Here is a 14080-nt window from a genome sequence, read left to right as displayed (position 1 = left end):
TATGTCTTTGTTATATATATATATATATGATTCCTACCTAGCTACGTCAATCTAGCACAGTCAATATATTATAAAGAATTTGACTCTAGCTATCAATCTTCATTACCATCGATACAATCTTTATATAAGCTTAAAGCTGTGCAGTTGGGTCAGGAAGCTCATTCCAGAACCTTGAAGAAAGGCAAGAAGAATATATATCAGCCAAGAACGCAAAGACCAGCTATGTGTAAGATGGAAATTATGAATGTTGGATTTTAAATCTAACTCATGGGGTACTAATATATCTATGTGGTTTCTTCACATGAAATTTTGGTGTAAATATCATAAATATGACTCTGTTAAAGCTGCATTAGTAGAAAAATATGATGACCCCATTTCCAAATTTGTTATGTTGAGTCCTCTCCAACAAGATCGAACCAATTTAAAGAGTTTTCTTCGCTTAAACCTTTCTTCTATATATTGCTGGTATAACTCTTTAACGCTAAGACAAGATGAAATTCCACATATTTTGATGTTGACTTTTTAACCTTGAAATTTAAGAGAGATTCAATATGCTTGAGTTAGAAGATGAGAAGTAATGCATGGTAGAACTTGAGAAATTAGGAAGTAAAGTTTTTCTGAATTCGTGAACAGCCATAGTTAGTGTCTGAAGGTCCATGCCCTCATTTCTTGTTCTTCTTTGAAATTTGTTGCTTCTTTTTCTTCTTTTTCTCAAGCTTTTCAATATCTTTGTTGGTCTTAAACACATGTTGGTCATTGGTCAGTCAACTTCTTCAAATCCTTGACTGCATCGATATGGCTTCCCTTCTCAGATTCCCTGATCCCTCAGTATGTCTCTGATAAATTCACGGACATGTTCTTTCACAATCTCCAAAGCAGCCTTCTTTCTCTTCTTTTCTTATTATCGGACTCATTTTGAATGATTACTTGATTGAGCCGTTCAAATTCTCTTAGCCCGCGATTGCAAGTGACCAACTCTTCCAAGATTTTACGCTTGACAGATTGAGATTTTGATGTGGAAACAAGTCCCACAGATGCTTCTTCAACAGCTCCAACTTCAGACGAAACAACAGACCCTGTAAGACAGTAATTTTTTAGAGTTTTTTTTAATATATCACTGGTATACCAAATTAAAGAGATTTTATACCTTTGACTACTACATGTATCTTTGTCTCTGCCTTTTAGTCTGTTGGAGATCTTGGCATTGGATCCCAGAGACAGATTAGTACGGCTCCATCTCCTTCAAAGCAACAGTAATTAACTAATTATGATGTAGTGTAGGAGAAGGATATAAGTTGAAAAGTGGTTTATAAAAACCCTGGCTCCCCTTCCAAGAAATCCTTCTAAACAAAAAAAAATTGGAAAAACATATAAGGAAAAAAATGGTATTTGTTGTTTCATTCTGGGCCCATGAAATAACGAACAATTTGGTAATTTAAAGGCCCATTTAAATTTGAAAAATACCATAAGCGTTGGCCCATGGCGCTAAGCCCTAAAACCCTCTCCTTCCTCCACCGAGGCTAAAACCTCGCCTGCAACTGAGGAACATCAAGCTCCGGCGGGCTGAAATGGCGAATGCCCAGAAAGTCTTCACTGTCGAAACCCTAAGGACTGCAGCCAAGCAGTCTCTCCGCTGCCTCGTCGTTCCCGTCCGTCTCCGCCGCTCTATCAAGAAATATCTTCGCGGTACACTCTTAACCTTCCTTTTTTCTAGTTTCTTCGATCCATTTTCAAAATTCCGGTTGCGATGATAGATAGTATTTGGGTTGCAGAGGAAGATGATCCGCACATCAGGAAGAGGGTGCGTCAGCTATCGGAATCATTCAAAGAGATCAAGGACACGAATCTGCTGTTACCTGAAACCACGGCCAAGAGTCTAGCAGATTCTATCAACTCTGTGGAGACTAAGCGATGGAAGATACAGACCGTTTATGGAGATAGCGGTCTCGAATACAGAGACGGTGAGACTGCCGCTTACATTGCTTCTCGCATGCCCGCCGTCTTCTCCGTCTGTTACAGAGTCCTCATTGAGGTCCATTTTTCGATTCTTCTTCACCGTACTCATGGACTTTGTGAATTTGTAAATTTATGGTTTGCGTCAGTGATGTTGAGGCCTTAGATGCTGATTAGTGATACCATATTAGGCTATGAGCTTCATTATTGAGCTTGGAGTTGTCTTGGAAAACTTGTTTTTTTCTGATTAATCTAAAAATCTTCTTATCTGATCTGTAGATTCGTCGAAGGTTACCGGATTTTGCGCCTACGAAAGTGCTGGATTTTGGTGCTGGCACCGGTTCTGGTTTCTGGTGAGGAGATCAATGCTTCCTGATTACATCCTCTCTTATATTTTGTTGTTCTTGATTCTTTGTAGCATCTTGTAGGGCGGTTCAAGAGGTTTGGCCAAAGTCTGCGGAGAAGATAAATATAGTGGAACCTTCACCGTCAATGCAGCGTGCAGGACGTAACTTAATACAGGGTAAATGACTTTGGTTACTCTGTCAAAGCTCTTCAAACACTTTTTTGTGTTGATTGATTCTGATCTTACTTTGGTGTGAATATGAAAGGCCTCAAGGATTTGCCTCTCATCCATGGGTATACTAGCCTGCAAGCTCTTAGTAAAGAGATTTGCAAAAAAATCAAGGACAAAAAACTTAAGAACAAAGAGAGGAAACATGATCTTGTGATCGCTGTAGGTTATCCCTTTTGCTTAGGGTTTTTTTTTTTACTTTTCACTAACATAAGCTGCGGTTCTTGTTTATAACTTTACTGTTTAGTGATTTAAGTTCAACATGTGTGTGTGTTTTTTTTTTTTTTGTTATTGTTGTTGTGGTGGTTAAGTCGTACGTGCTAGGGGAGATACCTTCTCTAAAAGACAGGATTACTGTGGTTCGCCAGCTCTGGGACCTTACGGATGATCTATTGGTATGGTTTTCAGTTTGACCATCTCTCATTCTGCTCAATGATTTCCTTTATACTAGAACATGTAGTGCTCCTCAAATATTTTCCTTTATACTAGAACATTTGATTTGAATGGTTTTTTACAAATTATTAACATAAATTCTGGTTGAACAGGTTTTGATTGAGCCAGGAACGCCACATGGTGCTAATATTATATCTCAGATGCGGTCCCATATACTGTGGATGGAGAAGAGGGTAGTTTTCATTTGCTCAAGTGACGATCTGTTTCTGTTGTCTGAAGTTATTTATTTCTCTTCTGCTTATTTGCTATGTGTTCATTTGTCTAGAAACTGAGTAAACTGGAAAAGAAAACGAAGGAAGACGAAGCTGGAAAGGACGTGCTCGATCTCAAATCTGGTGCGCATATTGTTGCTCCAGTAAGTATCAGTATTGAAAAGTCTCCTTCACTTAATAAAGAAGCTGAGCTGTTTTTTTTTTTTGGAAAACAATTCCATGAATGTATTGTAAACACAATTGGGTTGCAAACGCAGTGCCCTCATGATGGAAAGTGCCCGTTGGAAAACACTGGAAAGTATTGCCATTTTGTTCAGCGGTTGCAGAGAACTTCGTCCCAGCGTTCCTACAAGGTTCCTCATGTGTTCTTGGAGTTTTTCTTCTGCAAATATATAGATTTCAGTCATCTATTAGTCTGCTGATGACTCCAAACCTTAACCTTGTTTAGCGTACAAAAGGTGTCCCCTTGCGTGGGTTTGAGGATGAGAAGTTTTCTTTTGTGGCTTTCAGGAGAGGCCAGCGTCCACGGTTAGTAGATTTGTGATGTTGAATGATTATTAATTGTTTAGCTTTGGCAAAAAGTTGTTAAGAAGATTGAGTTTTGGGTTAATATAGGGAGCCATGGCCTCTTGATGGTATGAAGTTGGAGAGTTTGAAGGAGTTGCGCGCGAGTAGGAAACCCGAGGATCTCGAGATTGATTATGGTAAGCCTGCGGTTAATTTATGAGATACATGTGCACATCTAGTGTTGGACCCTTTTGAGCTGTGTGCCTAACGGATATTCGTGTTCATTTGATATCTGCAGAGGATTTTATCAAATCACAGGTGGTTGAGGTGCCTTACATTGACCCAAGAGCAGAAGACTCTGATGTCATGGACGAGGATGAGGATGAGGATGAAGAAGAAGACGGTGAAGGTGTTGATGAGGATGAGGATGAGGATGAAGAAGAAGACGGTAAAGGTATTGATGAGGAGGAAGAAGAAGACGGTGAAGGTATCGATGAGGATGAAGAAGAAGACGGTGAAGGTATTAATGAGGATAAGGAGGAAGAAGAAGACTGTGAAGGTACTGAAGAAGAAGAGGAGGAAGAGAGTGCGAGGGCAAGCGTGGGAGGCGGGTGGGGAAGGATCATATTCCCTCCATTCCGCAAAGGGAAACAAGTGACGTTGGATCTGTGTGTGCCGACAAACGAGGAAGGGTCAGAGGGAGCTTTTGAAAGGAGAGTGATCACGAAAAGCAAGAACCCTCACCTTCATCTGCAGGCCAAAAAATCGTTTTGGGGAGACCTTTGGCCATTGACCACCCAACAAGACAGTCGCAAAGAGAGAAGAAAAATAGATGCTGAGTGGTGTCGTCCAGATCAAGACCAGAAATGGGGTGCCTGGCCTTAGTTTTTTTTTTTTTTTATCTTATCCTCTATTTTATCATTCATTCATATAATATCATCATAATTTAGTGAAAGAGTGTTTAAAAGAACATTTCCCCTCAGAGAGAGATACCAATTTGAATCGTAAGTACAAATAACAAGATTTTGATCATCCGCCTATGTTTTTCTGCAAGTCGAGCTCCACTTGTATTGAAGCCCTGCTCCAGATTCTCCATCAGTATGAGAGCACTTCAGGCCAACGGATTAACCTTCAGAAGTCATCTATCACCTTCTCCTCCAAAACCCCTCTTGAGGCAAAAGAACGGGTTAAGCTTCGACTTCGACTTCAGATCCCTGGGGAAGGCGGTATTGGTAAATACCTGGGTCTTCCAGAGCACTTTGGAAGGAGGAAGAGGGATATTTTTGCCTCGATCATTGATAGGATTCGCCAACGAACCATCTCTTGGTCCACACGCTTTCTCTCCGGTGCTGGGAAACAAGTTCTGCTTCAGTCTGTGTTGGCGGCCATGCCTGCTTATGCTATGTCCTGTTTTAAGCTCCCTGCCTCCCTCTGTAAACAGATTCAATCCGCTCTTACCAGATTTTGGTGGGATGCCAAACCTGATCATAAGAAAATCTGTTGGTTGGCATGGGACAAGCTTATTACTCTTCCGAAGTCTGCTGGTGGACTTGGATTCCGAGATCTCCAGGCCTTCAATGATGCCCTCTTGGCAAAAATCGGTTGGAGACTTTGCCAAAATCCCGACTCTTTGCTTGCACAGGTTCTCAAAGGGCCTCTTCATCCTTATTGGACTGCAAAAAACCCCCATGTGCTGCGTCTCATGGGTGGAGGAGGCATTCATCATCGGCCTTGACGTCTCGAAAGGTTTGCGTACTCTATAGCGACGAAGTCAGGTTCGAGTTGGAGTGATCGTGGCTCCTCGCTTGATCATCCTCTAACCCCCAATAGGTCCCCCCTACCATTGCCAAACCGTTAACCCCAGGGGTAAAAAGACCTTTCTATGTCCACTTCTCCAAAGCTGGGATATCCAGAAAATCCCGTCTCCCCCCTTCCTTCAGTATGAGGCTACTATCCGGAAAATTTACGTCTGCTTGTCCCCAGCAAGGGATAGCTGGATCTGGTTACCGGAAGTATCAGGGGAATACTCTCCACGATCGGGATATGCATTGGCAAGGCTTGAAGCGACCCCTCTACCCAATGTGGATCCTATGTTTTCCTGGAAAAACTGTATTTGGAATATTCCCACTTCACCAAAACTCCGGAATTTCCTCTGAAAAGCCACCTCGGGTGCTCTTCCGGTTAGTGCAAACCTAGCGAAACGTGGAATGACTTCTTCTAGGTGCCGACATTGTGGAGAGAGGGAAGACGAAATCCACTTCCTCCTTATAATGCCCTTTCGCAGCTCAGGTATGGGACGCAACTCCTCTACAGGTCTCCTCTCAAGGAACCTCGATAAACTCTGTCAAACAGCTCCTAGAAATTGGTGTTCTAGCTCGCAACTTACCTCCTACGGGGCTTATCAACGCTCCTCTGTTTCCATGGATTATGTGGAATTTATGGAAAGCTCGAAATGGACTTCTTTTTGAGGACCGTCATATCTCTGCCAAAGACCTGGTGTTGAAAGCTATTAAAGAAGCAAAGGAATGGGCCATAGCGCAACAGTCTTCTACCGTTACTGTCACACCTCGACCCCCCCCCCGCAGCACTACCACACACCACAAATGTCCCGGTGTGTCATGTAGATGCTGCTTGGTGCGCAAAATCAGAAAATTGTGGTATTGGTTTTTCTTTTTCAGGTTATGATGGAACCTTTATTGAAGAGGCATCCACACACTCCAGATTCATCGCCTCTCCGCTTATGGCAGAAGCTACAGCGGTTAAAAAAGCCCTGGAAAAGGCTATATGCCTCAGCTTAGACAAGTGTGAAGTTCGCTCAGACTGCCAAGTTCTCGTTAATCTCCTCAAGTCTAGAGGATGGTCGAAAGTTCTAAGAGGAATCCTGCAGGATATTTTCCATCTCTGCACTTTCTTTTCTTCTATCTCTTTTGTTTTTGTTGCACGCAACCTTAATGCGACTGCTGATTCCTTAGCCAAGGCAGCACTTGTTTCTGTAAACTCAAACTCCCTCTTTGGAGCCTAAAACCATTAGCTTAATATAATGATCGTTTGACCAAAAAAAAAAGATCATCCGCCAAATGAGGACGTAATGAAAGATTCATGTCTCTACACCAAATAGACCAACAAAAAGAAACACACTAAAAAAAACTCACATTGCTTCGCTTTTTAACAAGCTTGTACATAACTAAAACGTGTCGAGTCTTTTCTGTTTATGAATTTATGATGATATATATATATTATTTACAAAGAGTCTGTGGATATAGCTTTTGCCAGTGTTGTTGGTTCCAAATGAAAATAATACAGATTTTGTCACATCGTATATCTATATATTATTATTACCAAAGAGATTGAGAGACTATGCCAAAGAAATTTGATGTTCACGATATATCTCCTCCGCATGAGCTGTAGTTACGTAAACTGCATTGGCTAATGAGCTGTGCTTCCGGCCATAGAAAACATACACAAGTACTCCGATCAACAGCCACACCGATACACGAGCCCATGTTGCAGATCTGTCAAGTCAGAAAAGATTATGCTGGTTCCTTTTTGGAGGGGGGGGGGGGGGAATAATAAAGGAAGGAGCATGCAGAGATAGTGAGAGACTCACCCAAGGTTCACCAAAAGGTACATGTTGATGAGAATGCATATGATTGGCAGCAGGGGAACAAACGGGCAAATGAAACCTATTCAAAAATATTATATAATCATAAGTGGCATTTGTTTGAGAAAATGTCATTGTTTACCAAATCAAATTACTTACCTCCAGTGTGTCCAAAAGTGTGCCTGGCATCATCCTGATCTATAGAGCTCAGAGCAATCAAACCAGCAAGGAGGAGACTTCCACCAACACCACAGAGTGGATATCTAAGTAAACCTGGGAAGTTGAGGCTTGATGCCGCATAACTTAGAAGGAAGGCCCCAATGCAAGTGAACATAATGCTCCATCCCGCCACTCTCCTCCTGTTTTCTTCGCTGAGAACCCCTGCACAATCATCATCAACACATATGTGTTCACTTCTGTGCATGTAAGAATATTTGCTTTCAAAAAACAAAATAGGAAAGAAAGAGATGATGTTTCTACTTACAACAACCAAGAGCTTCTTGCTTCTCGATAACTGGGAAATGAACCGAAACATCGTTCCCGCAGATTAAAGGCTGTTTGGTACTATTAGAAGTGCCAATATGATCGGATGATATAACGGAAACAGAATCAATTCTCTCTTGGAGAGATGACGGAAGAGGCAGCTCATCTGGAGGAACATATCTGAGTATCAACACTGATATCGCCACCATTGTAAATGCCAGAAGCGTTCCAACACTCACCTGCAACACCAGCACCAGCTCTCAGATACTAAATAACGACGACAAAAGGTTCCAGCAACAATGAAACACAAAACTGTTGTCGTCTTACCATGCCTGCAAGCTGTGAAACATCCATAAAGAACGCTAAGGTCGCCGCACAAAGCCCAGTTGCTAATGTCGCTTTAACTGGAACCTGTGTGCGTCTATTAACGTCTGAGAATATAGAAGGCAGCAGACCATCCCTAGCCATTGCCATCAGAATTCTCGGCTAGAAAAATTAAAAAACAATCATTCATATTGAGCAACAACCTAACACATTCTGAGGTTCAAATTTTAAATCATTGATTTATTTTTCTACTTTACCTGAGGGAGAAGGGCACCCATTAAAGCTGAGCAGAGAGCCATGACAGCTCCTAAAGTTATCAAGTATCTACATCAAAATTCCCAAAAAAAAAAAAGAAAACAATCAATCTCAATAAACATGTCTAAGTCGGGATTGTGGAACTTAAACGATCATATACTTACACGGCCCACTGCATGTCATGACTAGCGAACGCAGAGGATATCGGAGTGTCAGGATCCATTGCATAGTACGGAACTAAACCAACAATAACAATGGAGACCATCATGTAGAGAGAGCAACAGAGAAAGAGTGCAAGACCAATACCAATTGGTAAATCTCGTTGAGGGTTTTTCACCTGCACATTCACATAGATGTGGATAGCATCATCATTAGTACCTCTAAATTTCTTGAAAGGATGCAACAAAAAGAAGAAAAAAGATAGATACTTGCAAGAAGAACATGAATGATTCCAAAATTTACCTCCTCTGCAGCACTTGCAACCGAATCAAACCCAATGAATGCAAAGAAGACGGTAGCAGAACCAGCAAGCATTCCATCAACTCCGAATGGAAAAAAACTATTAAAAAAAAAGGAACAAGACAAACGGTTTCGTTTAAAGCCATATCTCAAACTATGATGACTCACAAGTCAAGTTAGAGTGAATGGTCATCTCACCCGGTCGGAAGTTCATAACCAGCCCAACCTGTCTTGAAGCCCAGATAACTGCCAGCTACTATGACAAATAACAAGACACACACGTTGGCTGCAGTTACAACCCCCTGAGCAAATGTGCTCTGCACAGAAAGAAGAGATGTCGGTCACAATTTGAACCAGAGTTTGAAATATATCCTGATTGGGATCGAAAACAGATCAAAGCTTGTAATACCTCCTTTATTCCCAGGCACAAAAGGCCAGTTACGATGAAGACTAGAAAAGCAGCACATGGATCAACAACAACATCAAGGCCTGGGATCTGGTGACGAGCTAAGAATGCAGGCAAACCATCTTCACCACCAAAAATCAATGCCTATAGAGCTTATAAAGCTTCAGCACACTTATTGGTGCTAACAGAAGAAGGTGAGAAAAAAGGAAAAGAAGGCAAAACAAACCAGATTTGGGGAGATGCCTCGGGCAACAGCAGAGCCACCAATGGTGTATTCGAGAATGAGGGCCCAACCAATCAACCAGGCAACACCTTCGCCGACACAAATGTAAGAATAGTGATAGGCACTGCCAGCAGAGGGACAACGACTAGAGAGCTCAGCATAGCAAAAGGCAGAGAGGGCAGCTGCGATTCCAGCAATAAGAAAGGACAAAGCAAGAGCTGGTCCTGAATGCTCTCTTGCAACTGTTCCTACCAGAATATACACTCCGGCTCCTATTGTTGCTCCCACACCTATTTATCACACAGCGAGGAAGAATGACTGAATCGCTACATCAAAACAACAATCGAAAAGCTTTTCTTTTTTTGCTCTTAGAGATGAGAAAACCCCATGATGATGATGATTGATGATGGAGAAGGAAAAAAAAAATCAAACAAGAGAATGATAAAGTCTTCGCCTTGGCCGTATCCAGATGAATTGACCACTCGAGAATTAACAAAAAAGACAAACCCATGAATAATTTGGTATGTAACCAAAAAACTTTGAAGAATTACCAATTGCAATCAAGTGAGGAACAGTTAGGGCTTTGGCAAGCTGATGATGAGAAGAAATTGCAGAGTCGACCTGTTTCCTCCTGACCAAACTCCTGAGGCAACCCCATGAATATCCACCTCCTTCCTTTTGCGTATCCACCAGAAAACCCATCGAATTATTTGTTTTCAGGGCAATTCAATGGATGGATTTTCTTTTTAACGGAGGAAGGAAAAGGAAGGATAGGAGATAAACAAGAAAAAAAATGCTCTCTTTTAAAAAGAAGAAGAAGAAGAAATGAAGAAGAAATGATGTGAATTGGTCGCGTGAAAAAACGAGCCACTGCCAAAACGTTATCCAAACGATCATTTCTTGGGGTCAACTAGAACGTGCCGCTTGCCGTTTCGGTACTTGTTCCCATTTTTTTATGTTTTTACTCCAATGGGGAATTACAATCTGACGTATGGGGAAATGCCTCTCTACCTTGAGAAGACTTGATCTCACAACTTGAGAGAGAGGAGGGTTTAAACGACATTTCCCAAAGGGAGATAATATAGTATAACTTGAGAGAGCACAATACATCTTTTAGATATCCTATGTGCTAATAATGTGTATACACATCTTACGCCTAGGTACTAGTGGTAGCAAGTAAGTAGCTTTGATATACAAATCAAAAGAATCCTATCTATCTAATACTAATATTCACTTGTCTTTTTAGACCGGAACTGGCAATCCATAGTTGTTGAACACTCTCATCTTTCCATCCCAAGTCCCTGTCACGATCACAAGCCCCCACATGTTAGGCTGCCACGTGCTCCTCACAAGCCTCAGCTTCTTCCCTCTGCTGCTCCTTGTTGTTGCTGCTGTTTCTTCCAGCTCCTCTTCAGGCCACGTTGTTGATCCTTTCTTTGGTGAGAAACAGCAGTCCACTTTCCCTATCTCCTTGTCCAGACATGTGATGCACTCGCTTAGCCTGTTCCTGTTTTCCTGCCTGAGCCAAGGTACAGTCACTGACGCATTTTGTGAGAGAAACCCCTCGTAAGACCTTATGCTTTTCGGTTTTCCAGAAGATGGCTTCTTGGATCTCGGTAATTGAGAGCTATTCCACACATGAATGCTCGAGTCCTCTGTTGTTGACACAATGTGTTTCCCGTCTAAAGTAAATGAAGCTGATGTTGTGCAAAGGCTAGAACCTGCAAACCAAATAGGTAATTCACAAAAAGAGTTTAACATCTTTGATAGTCTTAAACAGAAGAAATCCAAACCACTGTCTCAAACAAAAGCCTAACCTTTAAGCTTGCAGATTACATCCTCTCCACATATGATTCGAATCTGTGAATCAGCACAAGTAACCATTACTTTGTCCGAGTCATTGGGCAAAAACTGGAGACCAGTGATCCTTTTCCCTGGAAACTTCTTCTTCCCATGTAAGTTAATCTCTCTGTCCATTTGCAGCTGCTTATCTGAAAATGCACAATATGAAACACTCCGCTAATTATCCATTACATTATATTCGTATAACAAGTAGTTATCTCAACAACTAATTGCATACCGAATATATGGTAGAAGCGACAGTTCCCTGTTATGGAACCTATCACTGCACCCTGCAAACATCTCTAGTAAGTAAGAAACTGCTCATACAATAAATGTCAAATAAGGGAAAACTAAAGTCTTTCAAAGCACCTTTGCATCTGGACGATAGCACACAGCTGTTACAATGTCTCTTATATCTGTGTAGTCAACAACCCGACAGCGAGACACATCCCACATTCGAACTTTGCCATCGATTGATCCGCTTATGAAGTAATTATCGTCCACAGGGTTGAATGCTACACAAGTCACTGTGTAAGGAGGAGGGAGGTGTGAATGAGTAGACAGAAGAAAAAGAAGAAAGATAAGACGGAGAAGAAGAAGAAGAAGAAGCTCACCGAAATTGTTATGAAAGAAAGTTCTGAGACATTCATCAGAACCTACTCTCCATAGACGAACAGTCTCGTCCACAGAAGATGACAGGAGATACTGCAGCAACAAGGAAAAAAAAAAAGAGTAAAGAAAATTACTGGACAATCAATAAGACAAGATTATAACTAGCTAGGAAGGAAAAGATAAGATGTCTTACCCTTTTCTCCGACCAGGAAAGATCCAAGATCTCACCAATATGTCCTCTAAACTCATGCAGAGGCTTCTCCGATATACAGAAGATCTTAGAGGGTAGCACAACGCAAGTTGAGTCCGATGACTTCCTCAAAAAACTTACCTTTTTCTTTTCTGTTTTCTCATTGCTAATATTCAGAGGCTCAATCTGAGAATGTTGATTCATCGCAAAGTAAACACCAGAATCAGACTCAGCTACTTCATACTTGTCTGTTCTCTCTTCCTCGGCTATGCTCCACACTCGAACGACGCAGTCTTCGCCAGCGCTTGCAATGTATTTCCCATCAGGAGAAAACTTCATGGCTAAGATTGAGCCATCGTGCGCTGAAAACTCTTGGTCAACACACAGAGATGAGAGCTCCTTGAACTGCTTTTTGAACGCCTGCACTCGCGCGACTCGCTTCTTCAACGGAGATCCCACAGACTCACAGTCCATGGAGTCAAGGACATGTGTCAAAAGACCTAGCTTCTTTAACCAAGATTGTGCCCCTTTCTTTAAGGGATCATCTGAACGGCTCGATGGAGAGTTGTGAAAATCACCAAAGCTACCCGATCTACTTGAACCAGATTCACTCAACCCTTCAGACATACTACTGGAGGACAACAAGGTTTGATCATCAAATGACGAAACAGAGGATCGCTCGAATCCAGAGGACGTAGTGGATTCATTCCTCAACAACAAATCCACCGAGTTTGACATTGAAGAATCAGAAAGTTGAGATCGGGGTGGTTCGAGCTCATCTTCTTCAGACTCGGAGGAATCCTCTTCTGTTGCGGTCTTTTTGAAACTAAACCCCATAGACTGGAAGAACTTACGCCGTCGATTGGAAACACTCTCAGGGTTGTTGGTCCAGAGACGTAAACCACCGATTTCCTGAGAAACAGATGATACCTCTTCTTCTCCTTCTGCTTCTGATTCAGGGGCATCAAAGAAGCAATCTTCGTCTTCTTCATCCCCACGAGTACCCATCACACTCTGTTCCATAAACCAAAGAAAGAAATTGGTAAGAAGGAATTATTCAACTTTTGGTCTTTGGCTACCATAAAAGTCGCGCCTTTCGTGCTAGTCAATTCCTCCTACTGTACAGAAGAGAGACTCTAGTCATATTTGAACGAAAATTCAAACAACAAAAAAAGGATAACAGCGAAATGCTAAAAGCAGAGTCAAACCCCAAAATCAAAATCTGAAATGCATAATTAGGCGCAACAATAAGAAAATAAAGGATAAATTATACAGTCCACCTAACTAAAACGTTAAAGAGATTGCTTACAAGTCAAATATAAACAACGGTACTCATCATCATAATACACAATTTAGAAGAAAGTGAAGAATTAAAAGTGCTCAGAGAGGATGTTGCCTACCTGTCTCACCAGACCTAAAATTGCTTTTTTCTAAAAAATCAAAAATAATAAAACAAAAAAACTCCCGAAGAAGAAGGAGGAGGAAGAGGAGGGTTCTTCTTATAAACCCAAGGAACGGGTATGAACAATCCGTCGGTTCGATTCAATTTCATTCACGCTCTTTGAATTGAAACCCCTTCGCTAATTTAATTAAACAAAAGGTTTCATCTTTTGGTAGGGTTTTTCTGAGAGTTTAGAGAGTCAGCGATTAATATCGAGATTAACGGTAAATAAACGAGGGAGATTTGTATAATAAAATTGGGATTTTTTTTCTTCGAAGGTACCAAGGAAGATAGAAGGAAACGAATTAGAAAGAAGAAATATAATTTCCTTTTTTTGTTTGTTTCTCTTTTATTAACCACACTTACACTGATTTCCAGAGTTTAGTTTTAATTACTTAACTTCTTGTTAGTTAGATGTTTCCTTTTAAGAACGATACTTATCATAACAAAATGATATATTAAATGCTTAACAAAATATAAACTTAATTAAGCATATCATGAAAACAAATTCGTCTCTACCAAATGAGTAAAACAAAATCGTATCT

The 14080-nt window shown here is 41.2% G+C and overlaps 3 protein-coding genes across 5 annotated transcripts; 1 reads left to right on the top strand and 2 right to left on the bottom strand.

Moving 5' to 3' along the window:
* The first annotated feature begins 1538 nt into the window (after window positions 1-1538).
* LOC18009908 (methyltransferase-like protein 17, mitochondrial) lies at window positions 1539-4731 on the top strand. Of its 2 annotated transcripts, none has more exons than XM_006391541.2 (12): window positions 1539-1686; window positions 1773-2032; window positions 2233-2306; window positions 2382-2476; window positions 2565-2689; window positions 2839-2922; window positions 3073-3153; window positions 3246-3335; window positions 3450-3545; window positions 3641-3720; window positions 3808-3896; window positions 3998-4731. In XM_006391541.2, exons 1-12 carry the CDS (start codon window positions 1569-1571, stop codon window positions 4582-4584), a joined length of 1779 nt encoding a protein of 592 aa, XP_006391603.1. In that variant the 5' UTR covers window positions 1539-1568; the 3' UTR covers window positions 4585-4731. The 2 variants fall into 2 exon arrangements, with proteins under 2 accessions (XP_006391603.1, XP_024005568.1); XM_024149800.1 differs by having other exon boundaries at window positions 1543-1686; window positions 2372-2476.
* A 2165-nt stretch (window positions 4732-6896) lies between these two features.
* LOC18010037 (cationic amino acid transporter 2, vacuolar) lies at window positions 6897-10152 on the bottom strand. Its single transcript, XM_006391539.2, has 12 exons — window positions 10002-10152; window positions 9454-9740; window positions 9231-9371; window positions 9020-9138; window positions 8825-8921; window positions 8527-8699; window positions 8365-8431; window positions 8111-8269; window positions 7785-8022; window positions 7460-7681; window positions 7307-7382; window positions 6897-7211 (listed from the first exon to the last, which is right to left on the bottom strand). Exons 1-12 carry the CDS (start codon window positions 10150-10152, stop codon window positions 7055-7057), a joined length of 1887 nt encoding a protein of 628 aa, XP_006391601.1. The 3' UTR covers window positions 6897-7054.
* A 325-nt stretch (window positions 10153-10477) lies between these two features.
* Window positions 10478-13706, bottom strand: LOC112088971 (WD repeat-containing protein 44). Of its 2 annotated transcripts, XM_024159589.1 has the most exons (7): window positions 13495-13706; window positions 12098-13108; window positions 11907-11997; window positions 11662-11819; window positions 11531-11582; window positions 11268-11441; window positions 10478-11171 (listed from the first exon to the last, which is right to left on the bottom strand). In XM_024159589.1, the coding sequence occupies exons 2-7, from the start codon at window positions 13100-13102 to the stop codon at window positions 10693-10695; spliced, it is 1959 nt and encodes a 652-aa protein (XP_024015357.1). In that variant the 5' UTR covers window positions 13103-13108; window positions 13495-13706; the 3' UTR covers window positions 10478-10692. The 2 variants fall into 2 exon arrangements, with proteins under 2 accessions (XP_024015357.1, XP_024015350.1); XM_024159582.1 differs by lacking the exon at window positions 13495-13706 and having other exon boundaries at window positions 12098-13204.
* Window positions 13707-14080: the final 374 nt, after the last annotated feature.

The sequence above is a fragment of the Eutrema salsugineum genome, unplaced genomic scaffold (genome assembly GCF_000478725.1).
Source record: "Eutrema salsugineum unplaced genomic scaffold, Eutsalg1_0 scaffold_8, whole genome shotgun sequence".
Classification (NCBI taxonomy): Eukaryota; Viridiplantae; Streptophyta; class Magnoliopsida; order Brassicales; family Brassicaceae; genus Eutrema; species Eutrema salsugineum.
This window is presented reverse-complemented; position numbering and strand designations above follow the sequence as displayed.

Bases quoted from the DNA above. Each gene is read 5' to 3' on its own strand.
- LOC18009908 (XM_006391541.2), top strand. From the start codon at position 1,569: ATGGCGAATGCCCAGAAAGTCTTCACTGTCGAAACCCTAAGGACTGCA. The intron at 2,307-2,381 runs GTGAGGAGATCA...AGCATCTTGTAG, and splicing joins GGCACCGGTTCTGGTTTCTG to GGCGGTTCAAGAGGTTTGGC. The intron at 2,690-2,838 runs GTAGGTTATCCC...GTGGTGGTTAAG, and splicing joins AACATGATCTTGTGATCGCT to TCGTACGTGCTAGGGGAGAT.
- LOC18010037 (XM_006391539.2), bottom strand. From the start codon at position 10,152: ATGGGTTTTCTGGTGGATACGCAAAAGGAAGGAGGTGGATATTCATGG. The intron at 7,383-7,459 runs GTAAGTAATTTG...ATTTTTGAATAG, and splicing joins CACTTTTGGACACACTGGAG to GTTTCATTTGCCCGTTTGTT. The intron at 7,212-7,306 runs GTGAGTCTCTCA...CTGACTTGACAG, and splicing joins TACCTTTTGGTGAACCTTGG to ATCTGCAACATGGGCTCGTG.
- LOC112088971 (XM_024159582.1), bottom strand. From the start codon at position 13,117: ATGGAACAGAGTGTGATGGGTACTCGTGGGGATGAAGAAGACGAAGAT. The intron at 11,998-12,097 runs GTAAGACATCTT...TTGTTGCTGCAG, and splicing joins TTTCCTGGTCGGAGAAAAGG to TATCTCCTGTCATCTTCTGT. The intron at 11,442-11,530 runs GTATGCAATTAG...GTGCATTTTCAG, and splicing joins TCGCTTCTACCATATATTCG to ATAAGCAGCTGCAAATGGAC.